Source organism: Sebastes umbrosus, chromosome 19 (genome assembly GCF_015220745.1).
Source record: "Sebastes umbrosus isolate fSebUmb1 chromosome 19, fSebUmb1.pri, whole genome shotgun sequence".
Classification (NCBI taxonomy): domain Eukaryota; kingdom Metazoa; phylum Chordata; class Actinopteri; order Perciformes; family Sebastidae; genus Sebastes; species Sebastes umbrosus.
Genome location: NC_051287.1, coordinates 2742450 through 2757595, shown reverse-complemented (window position 1 = coordinate 2757595; position 15146 = coordinate 2742450). Strand labels below are relative to the sequence as shown.

At 36.8% G+C, this 15146-nt stretch overlaps 1 protein-coding gene across 5 annotated transcripts in view; it reads left to right on the top strand.

Moving 5' to 3' along the window:
- Positions 1-13838, top strand: part of clip1b (CAP-GLY domain containing linker protein 1b) — a 39325-nt gene extending 25487 nt beyond the window's left edge. For 3 of the 5 annotated variants that reach the window (XM_037753159.1, XM_037753157.1, XM_037753155.1), the window contains 8 exons: positions 3251-3357; positions 7065-7110; positions 7365-7408; positions 12396-12498; positions 12588-12753; positions 12834-12886; positions 12960-13102; positions 13200-13838. In XM_037753159.1, the coding sequence (XP_037609087.1) occupies positions 3251-3357; positions 7065-7110; positions 7365-7408; positions 12396-12498; positions 12588-12753; positions 12834-12886; positions 12960-13102; positions 13200-13434 (897 nt within the window). In that variant the 3' untranslated portion in view covers positions 13435-13838. The remainder of the gene's footprint in view (positions 1-3250; positions 3358-7064; positions 7111-7364; positions 7409-12395; positions 12499-12587; positions 12754-12833; positions 12887-12959; positions 13103-13199) is intronic. The other 2 variants (XM_037753156.1, XM_037753158.1) reach the window with 2 other exon arrangements.
- Positions 13839-15146: the final 1308 nt, after the last annotated feature.

The following is a 15146-nucleotide window of genomic DNA, read 5'->3' as shown; positions in this document are numbered from 1 at the left end:
AAGCAAAACAAAAGTGAAACGAAATATGAACAATTTAAATAGAAGGAAATATAAAAATAGGAATAATATAAACAGTACTGACTATTACCAGACTATTAATACAATGCACAGTGAGAATGAATATTGCACAGTATACAGAGAGAGAATGTAGATTACACCTGAGTAGTGGTAGTGATGATATTGCACAGTGTCAGTGTACAGTATAGTGCCGTTCTTGTCAGTTTTTGGTGTGTAAGTGGTCTACTGGGAGCTGTGCTGGTTGTGGAGTCTGACAGCTGCAGGAAGGATTCATGCTAAATGCAGTACCTGTGAGGGTTTCTGGACAATATCTGTCATTGTTTTGTGTCGTTAACTCATTTACAATAATAAATTATACATACATTTGCATAAAGCAGCTCATTTGCACACTCCCATGTTGATAAGAGTATTAAACACTCAATACTACATTTTGCACAGATAAGAAATGTGTGATTCATTTGCAATTAATTAAATATATTAATTGATTGCTAGTTTTAAATTGTAAAAAACATTTTCTGACATTTTTTTCAGACCAAATTATTAATTGGTAATGTAAATAGTTCGATCGTCTGCGTACAAATGCTACAACTCGTCACTATAACAGTATAAAACACTACAATCTGAATGGTTTGTTGCTGTTATCAGACCTTGTAGTGTGAAACAAAGCAGCTGATTCCTCTCTGTGCTGTGATTCATGTTAAACACTGTGAATGGAAGGTGAGTCTCTTAGAGGAGTGAGTACGTACGGTGTTGTAGAGTGAGAGGAAACAAGATTTTGAGGAGCAGAAAGCTGAAGTGGTGGTGGGATGGGGTCTGGGAGGAGCTTATTCTGGTCGGGCTTACATAATGGAAGTGCTCAGCTTCTTTAACCCATCTGTGAGAGAGAGAGAGAGAGAGAGAGAGGCTGCTGAGGCGACACGCTCTCCATTTCCCTCTCGCAGCCGTGCACGGCGGGGGATGAGAGCTGATGGTTTATTGATGCCCAGCTTGTTTTAGTCTCTGCATGTGATGCTGTAGAGCAGAGAGGGGTGACATAGCAACAACAACGCTGCTCTTGTTAAGCAGGTGAACACACTTAGGTCGAAATCCGGCAGTGGTGGTGAGCTGTGCAGGCATGGACATAGCTGCTCTGCATCAGGGTTACTCCAGTAACATCTACTCGCCTCACTACCAGGTAGGATGGTCTATTCAAACCTGATCAGTGCAGCTGTGTATGCAGGAAGAGAAGGTGTTAATTTGTCCCTTATTAGCTCTCCTAAATGATTGTTTTTTGGTGTTAATTTTGTGCTTGTGACCAGGGCAGATGTTTCTGTATGTTTATATGTGTAGGTGAGCCTGCTCTGCAGACTTTATCTCACTTTGGAGGTGTTTAAAGTCAGAAACTCACATGTAAAGATGTTGATGTTATTGTGCAAACAGAAACATGCTGCAGACGGCTTTAAGTGTGTTTTAAATCCTTTAACATTTTTCCTTTTTCTTTTGTTTTATTTTATCTGAAGCCAGCTGCAGCATTCAGTCGGCATTGATTTGAAAGTGTTAATTAATTATTGACTATTGCTATTTTAAAGCTGCGGAGATCGCAGCGCTGCACGTGTCAATTTGATGATTTGATGATGAGATGTGGGTGTGTTTTTTTTTTTGTTGTTTTTTTACTCCCAGATGTCTTGACTTGAATGAGAAAAAGTTTGCATGAGGTAAAGAAGTTGTGACGTCTCCGGGGCTTTTATTTTTAGTTTCACGTGGATCATTGAACCCATTCTGCCGTCCGCTGACTCATCACAACTATATATCAAGGCGTTGTGTATTTTAAGAATTAACTGACCCAGAATTTCTCTTCTGTCTGAGTGCAGCTTTTCCTCTGATGTAAAAGCTTTTAAACGGGTTATGTGAATATGATGTTGAATGTATGTTTATGGTGGTTGATTAATTGATTAGAGGGTCGACAGAGAAAGTTTTTTTATCTGTTATTACAGACAGTATAGAGATGACAGGACCAGACTCAAACCTGAGACCTGGTTCATCGTAGGCAAAGAACGTATAACGTATGTGAAAGTGAAAGTCAATTGTTCATTCCATTGCAACATCAGCTTATATAAATAAATTGAATATCTTCTGGGTTTTGGACTGGGAATAAGAAATTTGAAGTCATCTTGGACTTTTATATACTACACGAGCAATCAAGAATTCATGGTTAATTTTGTAGACTTTAACTAGCTCCCTCCAGATGCACAGAAGACTTAAAACAGCTGTTTAACACGAGAGTTGAGCGGGAGGCAAAGATACTGCATGAAGAGATTTTGAGTCAAAAATCGTACTTCGTCTCCGAGTCATAACGCCGTCAAATCTGAACACACAAACATGAAACATATTGATATCATTCAGCGTGATTCTCTAATGTCCATCGCAAATAAACGTCCTATAAATCCGCTCAAATATTATATTATAGGCAGAACTTGCCTGAGAATCTTCATGTATTTACATTTTCTTCTGTCTCAAAGTAATCCAGTGATAGTTGTCTGTACGTCCATGGGTACACTACAAATATGAGCTGCTAATAGATCATTTGGAAAGAGAATACCTACCTGTAGTTCACATTACAACAGCACATTTGATGACTTGTTTTCCTGATGGCTTTCAATTTCTCTGTCATAATGGATCAAGTGTTGTCAAAAATATTGAAGTATCGGTACATATTGATACTGAATATTTGAAACGGTTTCAATGCTCACTACCTGTAGTACCGATACACGGTTACCAGCTGCGCTTTCTGCTCTCTGACAGCGAATTTACACACACCGTTATTTATCTTTAAATAAAAATCTAAAGTTTTATGCCCTCACTGTGTCATTTTTTTTCCTGTGGTATAGAAAATGGTATTGAATATCGATATTATTCAAGGTTTTGTATCAAAGTCAGAAGTTCCAGTATCGTGTCAACACTAATTCCTCTTTAAAACACAAGGATGTCGATCCAGACGGGATTTATTACAGGAGGAACAGCCAGGTCACCAAATCAGTAACTGCGATTGTAATTATTACTGGGGTGGGGCTGAAAACGTACCTGCATGCTCCGGATGGGATTAAAAATCACTGACTAGCGCAGGTAAAATCACCCCTTAGAGAAATTAATCCAGTCCGAATGGGGCTTAAGTGCAACAACATTTTATCTGTGAATATATTATTAAGATGAGCAGAAGAGAAGACTTATGCTTCCTGTGTTTGTTCCTCTTCAGCTCGAGGCTTTAAAACAGCAGAACTCCAAATACCAGGAGGAGCTCAGTCTGTCGAAGGAGCGCAGCGGCTCAGAGAACCAGCGAATCGGAGTCCTCTGCAAGGAAATGTGAGTACTCATGATAACTAATGTGTGCCTCCTCTAAAGGTGACCCCCCCAGTTCATTAGACCGGTGAGTTTAATCTGTCCTGCGGGTCTGAACCGATGATTAAAAATCCGCCCCGGTATTTTCAAGCACAAAGAAAGGACTGTGCAAAATGTGGCTCCATTTAATTGCATTTAAATAAACATGTAAATCTTAACGCTGAGATGTCAGATGTGTTATTAAAGTGGCTCCATCTGTAGCTCTCCAGAGAGATGCTTCCACTTGTAAATATGCTATCAATTGTTGTGTAAAGCCCATAATTAGCCAGAGGGAGCTATTATGTGATTATGGATATGAGTACAATGCACAATACTCATAATCACAGTAAGAAAATGGGGGTATAATGGCTTCCATATTTTCCACTGTTCAAAAATGTTGTACATCCTTAACCTTTTCCACTCGACCCCCCTTTTTCATAGAGACGTTTTAGTCTTTTTTTTAGGGGGGTACAGGGGGTCTCTTTCAGAAAACCCCTTATTGTTCTTATCTAGCTAGGAAAGCCATCCATCCTCTGAATGCTCTAGGTCTCTAGTCTGATCCATCCATCCTCTGAATGCTCTAGGTCTCTAGTTTGATCCATCCATCCTCTGAATGCTCTAGGTCTCTAGTTTGATCCATCCATCCTCTGAATGCTCTAGGTCTCTAGTCTGATCCATCCATCCTCTGAATGCTCTAGGTCTCTAGTTTGATCCATCTGTCCTCTGAATGCTCTAGGTCTCTAGTCTGATCCATCCATCCTCTGAATGCTCTAGGTCTCTAGTTTGATCCATCCGTCCTCTGAATGCTCTAGGTCTCTAGTCTGATCCATCCATCCTCTGAATGCTCTAGGTCTGTAGTTTGATCCATCCATCCTCTGAATGCTCTAGGTCTCTAGTCTGATCCATCCATCCTCTGAATGCTCTAGGTCTCTAGCCTGATCCATCCATCCTCTGAATGCTCTAGGTCTCTAGTCTGATCCATCCATCCTCTGAATGCTCTAGGTCTCTAGTTTGATCCATCCATCCTCTGAATGCTCTTCCCGACAAGCTAGTATCTCATGGTTGTTACCGATTGATTCTTTAGGTTTTCTAGTTTCATGTGATACCAGTATCTAGCTCTAAAATCTCCCCTTTTCAGAGCCTGCTACAGCCTCTGAAAAAATAAAGTCAAAATGGTTTGATGTAAAAATACTAAACGTGATAAAACCATAAGTATGCTCCTTTAAGACCTCTGTGGACCGATGAGAGCAATCCACAATGAAGCTAAATTTATTACCGACTGCTATCATGGCTACGTTGTCATAGCAACAAATTCATAAAAATTGTAATTACCTGCAGAGCTTTGAGTGATCGCTCAGCTTAAAATAACGTTTTTGACGCACGGTAAAAAAAAATTAAACTACTCCGTCTTTTAAAAGCATGTTTTCACTTTGTTGTGTTTGTGGCGAATCTCCAGCCTGATGTCGGGGTCTATTTATAGACCTTGTGTGTGTGTGTGTGTTTAAGTGTGTGTGTGAGTCTTTACATCATCCTGCCACACCTCCCCTGAGTCATCAGGACCCAGAGCTGTGACGTCAGAGCTCCAGATTGGATCTAATTGGCTGAATTATAGTCATCAATATATGCAGCATCCTGACGGAGGAGCAGCAGATGGAGATGTCAACAAATATCTTTAGTCACAGTGAAACAAAAAGCAGCTTCGTCCTCTTTAAGGAGCGTCTGCTTTTCTGTGAATAACTAATTAAAAACTGTCTGTTAATACAGGAATCATGTTAAGTTACAGTTTCCTCCATCCTGTCTCCTCTCAACAATGTGCTCCTCCATCCTTCCTCAGTCTGCTGCCGTTATGTAATCGCTCCGTCTCTCCTCCTAGGACCGCCTGGCTCCAACATGGCGGCTACTCGCACTATGACATCAGAGTGTGTGTGTGTGTGTTTGTGCGGAATCAATGTGGCTTTTGTGGCATCCGAGAGAGCAGCTGTAAACAGCTCAGATGTGTGTTTTTGGTGCAACTGTAGGTCAAATCCTGATTGGTTTGTCTGTTAAAGCCAGCTGTTAATTTTAAAAAATATATGATAATTTGTTGCTGTGTACATTAAGGCTTTATTTCACGGCGAGAAAGAGTCCTTGTTTACAAAATGATGCAATCAAAACAAGAGTCCACGGCCATTCTAGCAGCTCTGTGAGGATGCACTTTCACACAATGGTGCTTTGAGCTAAAAGCTAACATCAGGGACAATGTTAACATGCTGAAGTTTTGCAGGTAAAATGTTTACCTCTGTCTTTATTCTCCTAATATTACTACTTCATTCTCATAAAGTTATGACTTTATTCTCGTAAAGTTATGACTTTATTCTCGTTACATTATGACTTATTTTTCTCGTAAATAAAAAAATAAAATATGCTCCAATCATAACATGGCCATGTTATGATTTGAGCATAATTTTTTAGGCTAAATGCAGTACCTGTGAGGGTTTCCGGATAATATCATGTCATTGTTTTGTGTTTGTTAATTGATTTAAAATTGATTGATTGATTTTTTATTTTTGTCAGGTTCCGTCCTCCATAGCTGTCGAGCTGTAGGCGATGTATTCTAATGAGTCTGTATGTGACATAGGAAGGGGAGTCACATCTGAATGGTTTTGTTGATTCACATGTTTTCTGAGCTAAACAGCCCACAAAAAACTGACTGGATTGTCTCATTTCACAGTTTGTGGGTTGGTAGGAACTCCAGATACACAAATGTATGCACTGAAAAGGGAGTTTTTTTTATGATATGTCCCCTTTAAAATGTAAGATGTATTCTAGTCAGTACAGTATATTTGTTTATTAGCATTTTTATTGCACTACAACCATTCTGAGTTGAAACTAAATGTACTGTGTGGACCTCACTTCTACTGATATAATCTACAGACTCAAAGCCATCTGTTGGTCTGTTCCTGCTGCTTCTACATCGTCCTATTTTAAACATCTTAAAGGATTTGACAGCTGTAAAACCCACAGTGGTTTATAATACAGCAGTGATACAGTACGCATACATCCACGAGTATTATAAAGCTGTAAAGACACTGTAATCTGAGGATATGACCACATTTAGACCCGGAGACGGCTGCACCACGCTGTGTTGTCTGGGAAATTTATGAATCTGGATATTTTTGGGATGCTGGAACCAAACGATTTTTTTTTTCTGGAGGAATTGAAATTAGCTCCATGTGGGTCATTCTTAGGATTTGAAGCGGTGTGTGACTAATAGCTTCGTCTGAGCAGCAGCTGGGTGAAATGTTTATCTGCCTGCTGTATAATTACATCGGCCATGCCTCCATAGCATCGCCTGGAGGAGTTAAAGGGAGACTGCACTATAAACAAATATATGGTTTATAACAGGGGTCAGCAACCTTTACTATCAAAAAGGGGAGGGGGGATCTGAAAATTTGAGAATAAAGTCATAGTACGAGAAAAAAAAGTCACAATATAATGAGAATAAAGTCATAACTTTACGAGACAAAAAGTTGTAATATTACGAGAAACCCCAAATCATTCAGTTCTTCTTGTGGGTTTATGTGAGTGTGTTCATGTTTAACAGATGTGAACACATCTGGTTTAAGCACACAGCAGTGATGGTGACACAGATACATCACAGACTGTACCGCCTTTAAGTGTCTCACCTCTCCTTTCTTCCTCTTCCCTCTCAGTGAGGAGCTGAAGCTGGCGTCCCAGAAGTCTCAGCATCTTGAGGAGGTACTAACCTTTACAAAACATCTTTATTATTATTATTATTATTATTACTATAATATAAACAATTCCCTTCAGCTTCATCCTGCTATATCGATCAGGGTTTGTTAAGTCAGAAACGGTGATTTGATTAATAGGTTTTGGCGTAGCGAGGATTTACTTCCTGCTGTGACACTGAACTCTTAAAGCTCAGACGGGTTTAGCTTCTATTTACATGCCTCCTATATCTGTGTGTGTGTGTGTGTGTGTTTGCCTTTCAGCACAATGAGGAGCGTAACAGTCAACAGCCAGACATGAAGACCAGGTAAGAAACTAGGAAATCTGCTCCATACATCTACGTACTCTTTAGACTTTAACACGCTCTGATGTAAGCTGCAAAGAAAGTCACTTTTAGTTGTGCATGTTTGATTTAATTGATAATCATAGATCCCTATTAATTGACAGTCAGTTATGTTATTGTAGCGGGCTCAGTTTTAAAGCTAGAGTGAAGATATCATAGTAAACTATAAACCTGATGAATCCATCGGTGCCAACCATGTCATACTAGCTTGTCATGAAAGAGGTTAAATAACGCTCTAAAATCACGTTCAATTTTGGCGAGGGAAAACTGTCATGTCCATTTTCAAAGGGGTCCCCTTGACCTCTGACCTGTCAGATATGTAAATGTGTGAGGGTTTTTGTCTGAAAATTGTTTTGAAAAATGTCCAGTAAAAAGTCAGAAAATTGTCTGAAATATGTTTATTTTGAAACATATTTCAGACAATTTTCCGAAAAAAGTCCAAAAAAAGATCCAAAGAAATGTCCAAAAGATGTCCAAAAAATGTCAGAAAAAAAAGTCCAAAAAAATGTCTGAATTTTTTTTCAAAATGTCCAAAAAAAGTCCCCAAAATCTTCGGAAAAAAAGTCCAAAAAAATATCCCGAAAAATGTCCAAAAGATGTCGAAAAAATGACAGAAAAATGTCCAAAAAATGTCATCCTGCCGTCTATCACCCCGACGTTACCGAAACATTCACTCTCGACTCGACTCGCTGCTCTGAAGGTGGAGATGTTTTTGTAATCCTCTGATTACTGAGATGACTTTCTTTTGTTTCCAGACTTAGAAAAGGATTAAAATAAGACCAAGCAAACACAACGAAGAGATGTGAAAACATTGAAAACATCTATCTGTCCTAACAGATATGAAAAAGTCTGTCACTAATGAACTCTGTTATTGTGCAGGACTACAAGTTCTTTACTTGAGTATGTTTTATACTTCACTACTCCAACAAGTCTTTTTTACTCCACTACATTTATAGTTAATTTTCAGATGAAAACATACAACTTATAAAATATTATGAATTATTATTTAGGGCTGTCAATTGATTAAAATAGTTAATCGCGATTAATCGCTAATTAATTTTACATCTTTTATCTGTTAAAATGCACCTTAAAGGCAGATTAGTCAAGTATTAAATACTCTTATCAACATGGGAGTGGACAAATATGCTGCTTTATGCAAATGTATGTATATATTTATTATTGGAAATCAATTAACAACACAAAACAATGACAGATATTGTCCAGAAACCCTCACAGGTACTGCATTTAGCATGAAACAATATGCTCCAATCATAACATGGCAAAAAATGTCCGTAAAAGAAAAAGTCTTAAAAAATGTTGGGAAAAAAAAGTCTGAAAAAATGTTGGGAAAAAAAGTCTGAAAAAATGTCCGTAAAAAAAAAATCTGAAAAAATGTCCGTAAAAAGAAAGTCTGAATAATGTTTGGAAAAAAAAGTCTGAAAAAATTTCCGTAAAAAAAATAGTCTGAAAAAATAGTCTGAAAAAAGTCTGAAAAAATGTCCGTAAAAAAAAGTCTGAAAAAATGTCCGTAAAAAAAAAAATCTGAAAAAATGTTGGGAAAAAAAAGTCTGAAAAAATGTCCGTAAAAAAAAAGTCTGAAAAAATGTCCGTAAAAAAAAAATCGGAAAAAATGTTCGGAAAAAAAAGTCTGAAAAAATGTCCGTAAAAAAAAAGTCTGAAAAAATGTTGGGAAAAAAAGTCTGAGAAAATGTCCGTTAAAAAAAAAATCTGAAAAAATGTTCGGGAAAAAAAGTCCGTAAAAAAAAAAGTTTGAAAAAAAGTCTGAAAAAAAGTCTGAAAAAAGTCTGAAAAAATGTCCGTAAAAAAAAAAAATCTGAAAAAATGTTGGGAAAAAAAGTCTGAGAAAATGTCCGTAAAAAAAAAATCTGAAAAAATGTTCGGAAAAAAAAGTCTGAAAAAAAGTCCGTAAAAAAAAAAATCTGAAAAAATGTTGGGAAAAAAAGTTCTGAAAAAAAAGTCTGAAAAAATGTCCGTAAAAAAAAAATCTGAAAAAATGTTCGGAAAAAAAAGTCTGAAAAAATGTCCGTAAAAAAAAAGTCTGAAAAATGTTGGGAAAAAAAAGACTGAAAAAATGTCCGTAAAAAAAAAAATCTGAAAAAATGTTCGGAAAAAAAAGTCTGAAAAAAAGTCAGTAAAAAAAAAAGTCTGAAAAAAGTCTGAAAAAATGTCCGTAAAAAAAAAAATCTGAATAAATTTTGGGAAAAAAAGTTCTGAAAAAAAAGTCTGAAAAAATGTCCGTAAAAAAAAAATGTGAAAAAATGTTCGGAAAAAAAAGTCTGAAAAAATGTCCGTAAAAAAAAAGTCTGAAAAAATGTCCGTAAAAAAAAAATCGGAAAAAATGTTCGGAAAAAAAAGTCTGAAAAAATGTCCGTAAAAAAAAAAGTCTGAAAAATGTTGGGAAAAAAAAGTCTGAAAAAATTTCCGTAAAAAAAAATTTTGAAAAAATGTTGGGAAAAAAAGTTCTTAAAAAAAAGTTCTTAAAAAAAAGTCTGAAAAAAAGTCTGAAAAAAGTCTGAAAAAAGTCTGAAAAAATGTCCATAAAAAAAAAAATCTGAAAAAATGTTGGGAAAAAAAGTCTGAAAAAAGTCTGAAAAAATGTCCGTAAAAAAAAAGTCTGAAAAATGTTGGGAAAAAAAAGACTGAAAAAATGTCCGTTAAAAAAAAATCGGAAAAAATGTTCGGAAAAAAAAGTCTGAAAAAATGTCCGTAAAAAAAAAAGTCTGAAAAATGTTGGGAAAAAAAAGTCTGAAAAAATTTCCGTAAAAAAAAAATCTGAAAAAATGTTGGGAAAAAAAGTTCTTAAAAAAAAGTCTGAAAAAAAGTCTGAAAAAAGTCTGAAAAAAGTCTGAAAAAATGTCCATAAAAAAAAAAATCTGAAAAAATGTTGGGAAAAAAAGTCTGAAAAAAGTCTGAAAAAATGTCCGTAAAAAAAAAGTCTGAAAAATGTTGGGAAAAAAAAGACTGAAAAAATGTCCGTTAAAAAAAAAAGTCTGAAAAAATGTCCGTAAAAAAAAAAATCTGAAAAAATGTTGGGAAAAAAAAGTCTGAAAAAATGTCCGTAAAAAAAAAGTCTGAAAAAATGTCCGTAAAAAAAAAATCTGAAAAAATGTTCGGAAAAAAAAGTCTGAAAAAATGTCCGTAAAAAAAAAGTCTGAAAAATGTTGGGGAAAAAAAGTCTGAAAAAATTTCCATCCATCCATCCATCCATCCATCCATCTTCAACCGCTTATCCGGGATCGGGTCGCGGGGGCAACAGCTCCAGCAGGGGACCCCAAACTTCCCTTTCCCGGGCCACATTAACCAGCTCTGACTGGGGGATCCCGAGGCGTTCCCAGGCCAGAGTAGAGATATAATCTCTCCACCTAGTCCTGGGTCTTCCCCGTGGTCTCCTCCCAGCTGGTCGTGCCTGGAACACCTCCCAAGGAAGGCGCCCAGGAGGCATCCGTGCTAGATGCCCGAACCACCTCAACTGGCTCCTTTCGACGCAAAGGAAAAAATTTCCGTAAAAAAAAAATCTGAAAAAATGTTCGGAAAAAAAAGTCTGAAAAAAAGTCTGAAAAAAGTCTGAAAAAATGTCCGTAAAAAAAAAAATCTGAAAAAATGTTGGGAAAAAAAGTCTGAAAAAATAAGTCTGAAAAATGTTGGGAAAAAAAAGACTGAAAAAATGTCCGTAAAAAAAAAAGTCTGAAAACATGTCCGTAAAAAAAAAGTCTGAAAAATTTTGGGGAAAAAAAGTCTGAAAAAATTTCCGTAAAAAAAAAGTCTGAAAAAATGTCCGTAAAAAAAAAAGTCTGAAAAAAAGTCTAGAAAAAAGTCTGAAAAAAAATATTTAATACTCTTATCAACATGGGAGTGGAAAAATATGCTGCTTTATGCAAATGTATGTATATATTTATTATTGTAAATCAATAAACACAAAACAATGACAGATATTGTCCAGAAACCCTCACAGGTACTGCATTTAGCATAAAAAATATGATCCAATCACAACATGGCAAACTGCAGCCCAACAGGCAACAACAGCTGTCAGTGTGTCAGTGTGCTGACTTGACTATGACTTGCCCCAAACTGCATGTTATTATCATAAAGTGGGCATGTCTGTAAAGGGGAGACTCGTGGGTACCCATAGAACCTAATTCACTGATCTGGAGGTAAGAGGTCAAGGGACCCCTTGGAAAATGGACATGACAGTTTTTCCTCACCAAAATGTAGTGTAAGTTTGGAGTGTTATTTAACCTCCTTCATGACAAGCTAGTATGACATGGTCGGTACCAATGGATTCATCAGGTTTTATAGTTTCATATGATGACAGTATCAGACTTTTCTTCTGTCTTTGTTTTGGACTTTTTTTCGGACATTTTTCAGACATTTTTTTGGACATTTCTTCGGACAAAAACCCTCACACATTCAAATATCTGGAGGTCAGAGGTCAAGGGACCCCTTTGAAAATGGACGTGCAAGTTTGGAGCGTTATTTAACCTCCTTCACTACAAGCTAGTGTGACATGGTTGATACCGATGGATTCTTTTGGTTTTCTAGTTTCATATGATGCCAGTATCTTCACTCTAGCTTTGAAACTGAGCCGCTACAACCTAAAAATCACAAGTTGCGTTAATGCGATAAAGAAATTTGTGGCGTTAAAACGAATTCGCGTTTTTTTCCATAAGTAAAACAGAAAAAGTAATAAATGGCCTAAATGTCTGTATTATTAATGCTGTAATTCTGAAAAAAAACTATTTATTTTAATTGATAGGAAACTGCTGTATTTACATCTGTCAGCTACAACCACAACATTAAGATTGGAATAAAACTAAATGAAATGAAGTATGCAAAGAGGTCATTCTGAATGAAATGCTGATTTCTGTCCATGATTTCACTTGATAAACATTTGGTTTTTGACCTCAGTCCTCACTCTCCATTCAATCTACAGAGAAACCTCTAATCAGGAAACGGAGGGCGGAACAAACTTCCAGAAATCCACTGGAGCCTTAATCTCAGACAGAGACCGGGAACTGGAAACTCTGAGGAACGAGGTGCTCACACACGACAACATGTCTTTTAAACATCACTCTGTGTTGTCTGAGCTGTGCGAGGGATTCATCCGTTTGCTCTGTCGCCGCAGATCGCCGTGCTACGGGGAGAAAACGCCATGGCCAAGACGCTGCAGTCGGCCGTGGAGACGTTGGACAGAGACAAAGCTCACCTGCAGAGCCGCGTTCGTAGTCTGGAGCAAAGGCTCATGGGAACGCAGGCCTCGGAGGGAGAAGACAGGGACGCTCCGTCTTCAGGTGAGGACACGATGATTTGGTGTGCTTTTTCTGGATGAGGAGATTTTTTCTTTTTGTCAACCTGATGCTTCTCTCTGCAGGCGATGCAGCTCTGGAGCAGCTGAGAGAAGAGAAGGAGTTTGCTGAGGGGCAGGTAAAGACCGCCAGGACAACGCTATTCTCTTTACTTCTTATTATTTGACTTATTAAACCTAACCCGCATGAAGGTGATCTGTGTCTCCATTCGTCTCCGTCAGATCAACTTCCTGAACAGCGTGATCGTGGATCTGCAGCGGAAGAACGAGGAGCTGAAGATCAAACTGAAGAAGCTCGCTCTGGCTGAGTTTAACGGCAACGACGGGACTGATGGGTAAGAAATATATCAAATAAGAGAAATATACAGTGCTTTTCTTTGTTTATGTATCACGCCGGAGATATCACACATAATACTCTTTTCTCTGTCCCAGGTTTGTTGAAGGTGTGTCAAAGCGGGAAAAGAAGGCGACTCCACGTCTATTCTGCGACATCTGCGACTGCTTTGACCTCCACGACACAGAGGACTGTCCCACTCAGGCCCAGAGCCCCGACTCCGTACCTCACACCACCTATCACGGTAACCCGGCCGACGAGAGGCCCTACTGCGACATCTGCGAGGCCTTCGGACACGCCACCGACTCCTGCAACGATGACCAGACCTTCTAGTAGCTCCAAAAACAAACTCCGTACCTGCATTTTAAATCCTTCTCTTTCCCCTTAAACACACCTTTTACTCTCCCGCAATCCAGCCCGACTAAAATCCCTTCAGATTTTTTCCATATTGTATTTTTATACTGTATTTATGCATATCACTGGTAGCCACCGTCCTGATCTGAATCCTTTACTCTGTAAAGATAATGCAGAATGCTCGTCCAAATATGCTGCTTTGGTGCAATATCGATGTTTATAACAAAAAGGAATCCGTCCTCTGCACTCGTCGTTTTTAACGTGTTTTAAGTTTGTTTCTAAAATAACAGTAAGTGTTGTCTTTTGGGCTTTATTTGTTATCTAGCGGAAAAAAACGATGCAACTTTTAATGAAGCACAGTTGAAAAGTGAAGGGAAAATGAAGCACCTCTCCGACTCTACATTCCTCAAGTCTGTACGGCTGAAAACCAATCAGAGAGAGATATACTGCCACGTCAAACGGTTCACTAATTCTTTAATGTTTAGGAATATTTTACTTCCATCGACGGAGTCTCAGGGCCACTGTCAGGAAAAAATTCATTTTCAAGAAGTAAGACGTAATATTTTGAGAAAAAATTTGTACAATTTAGAGGGAAAAAGTTGTGATTTTTTTTTTTTTAAAGTTATTTTTAAGCATTTATTGATAGGACAGTGGATAGAGTGTTGGAAAGGGGGAGAGAGAGAAATGACATGCGGAAAGGACCACAGGCCGGATTCGAACCCAGGTCCACCGCTGCTAGGACTGAGCCTTGGCGATACATGGGCGCTCGCTCTACCGACTGAGCTAACCAGCCACCTGATATTTTAAGAAATAAAATTTAAAAAAATTCCACAAAAAAAAAGCAGTGAAACAACTTATATTATTTTTGGATTATATTATATTCAGACCTTCATAATCTACAAAAAAAATTCATAAATCATTGACAAAAACATTTACTAAATATTAAATGTAGAAATCAAATGAATTCAATTCCCCATCTTCGCCTTCTTTTCCAGGCTTTTTAAACAAAGTTAGCAAACTGAGACAACACCGAATATTTCAGGGTTTAGTCGAAGCCGTTTCATGGAAAATTAAATATTTACATGTTTTAGCTTTCCTGACATCGTCCATATATATATACATATATACAGTTGCTTTTTACTTCATATTTATGCCATGACGTAGCCTTTAATCAGCCTTTTCTCTAAATATTACAACTTTATAACTCGAAATATTACTTTATTCTCAAAATATTATGACTTATTTTCAAGATTTTATGACTTAATTCTCTAATATTACAACTTAATTCTCAAAATATTATGATGTATTAATATTATTATTTTTAATAATAATATTATTAAAAATAATAATAATTATTTTATTATTAATTATATTATTATTATATTATAATTATATTATTATTAATAATATGATGATATCAAAATGTTATGACAATTCTTGAAATATTACAACTTTATTCTCAAAATATTATGATTTGTTTTAAAAATGTTTCAACTTAATTCTTGAAATACTGCAACTTTATTCTTGAAATATTATGACTTTTCTGTCAATATTATGATGTTATTCCGGAAATAAAACAACTTTATTCTCGTAATATGACAACTTTATTCTCAAAATATTACTTTATTCTCAAAATATTACTTTATTCTCAAATTATTATGCCTTATTTTCATTTTTTTTTTTACTTAATT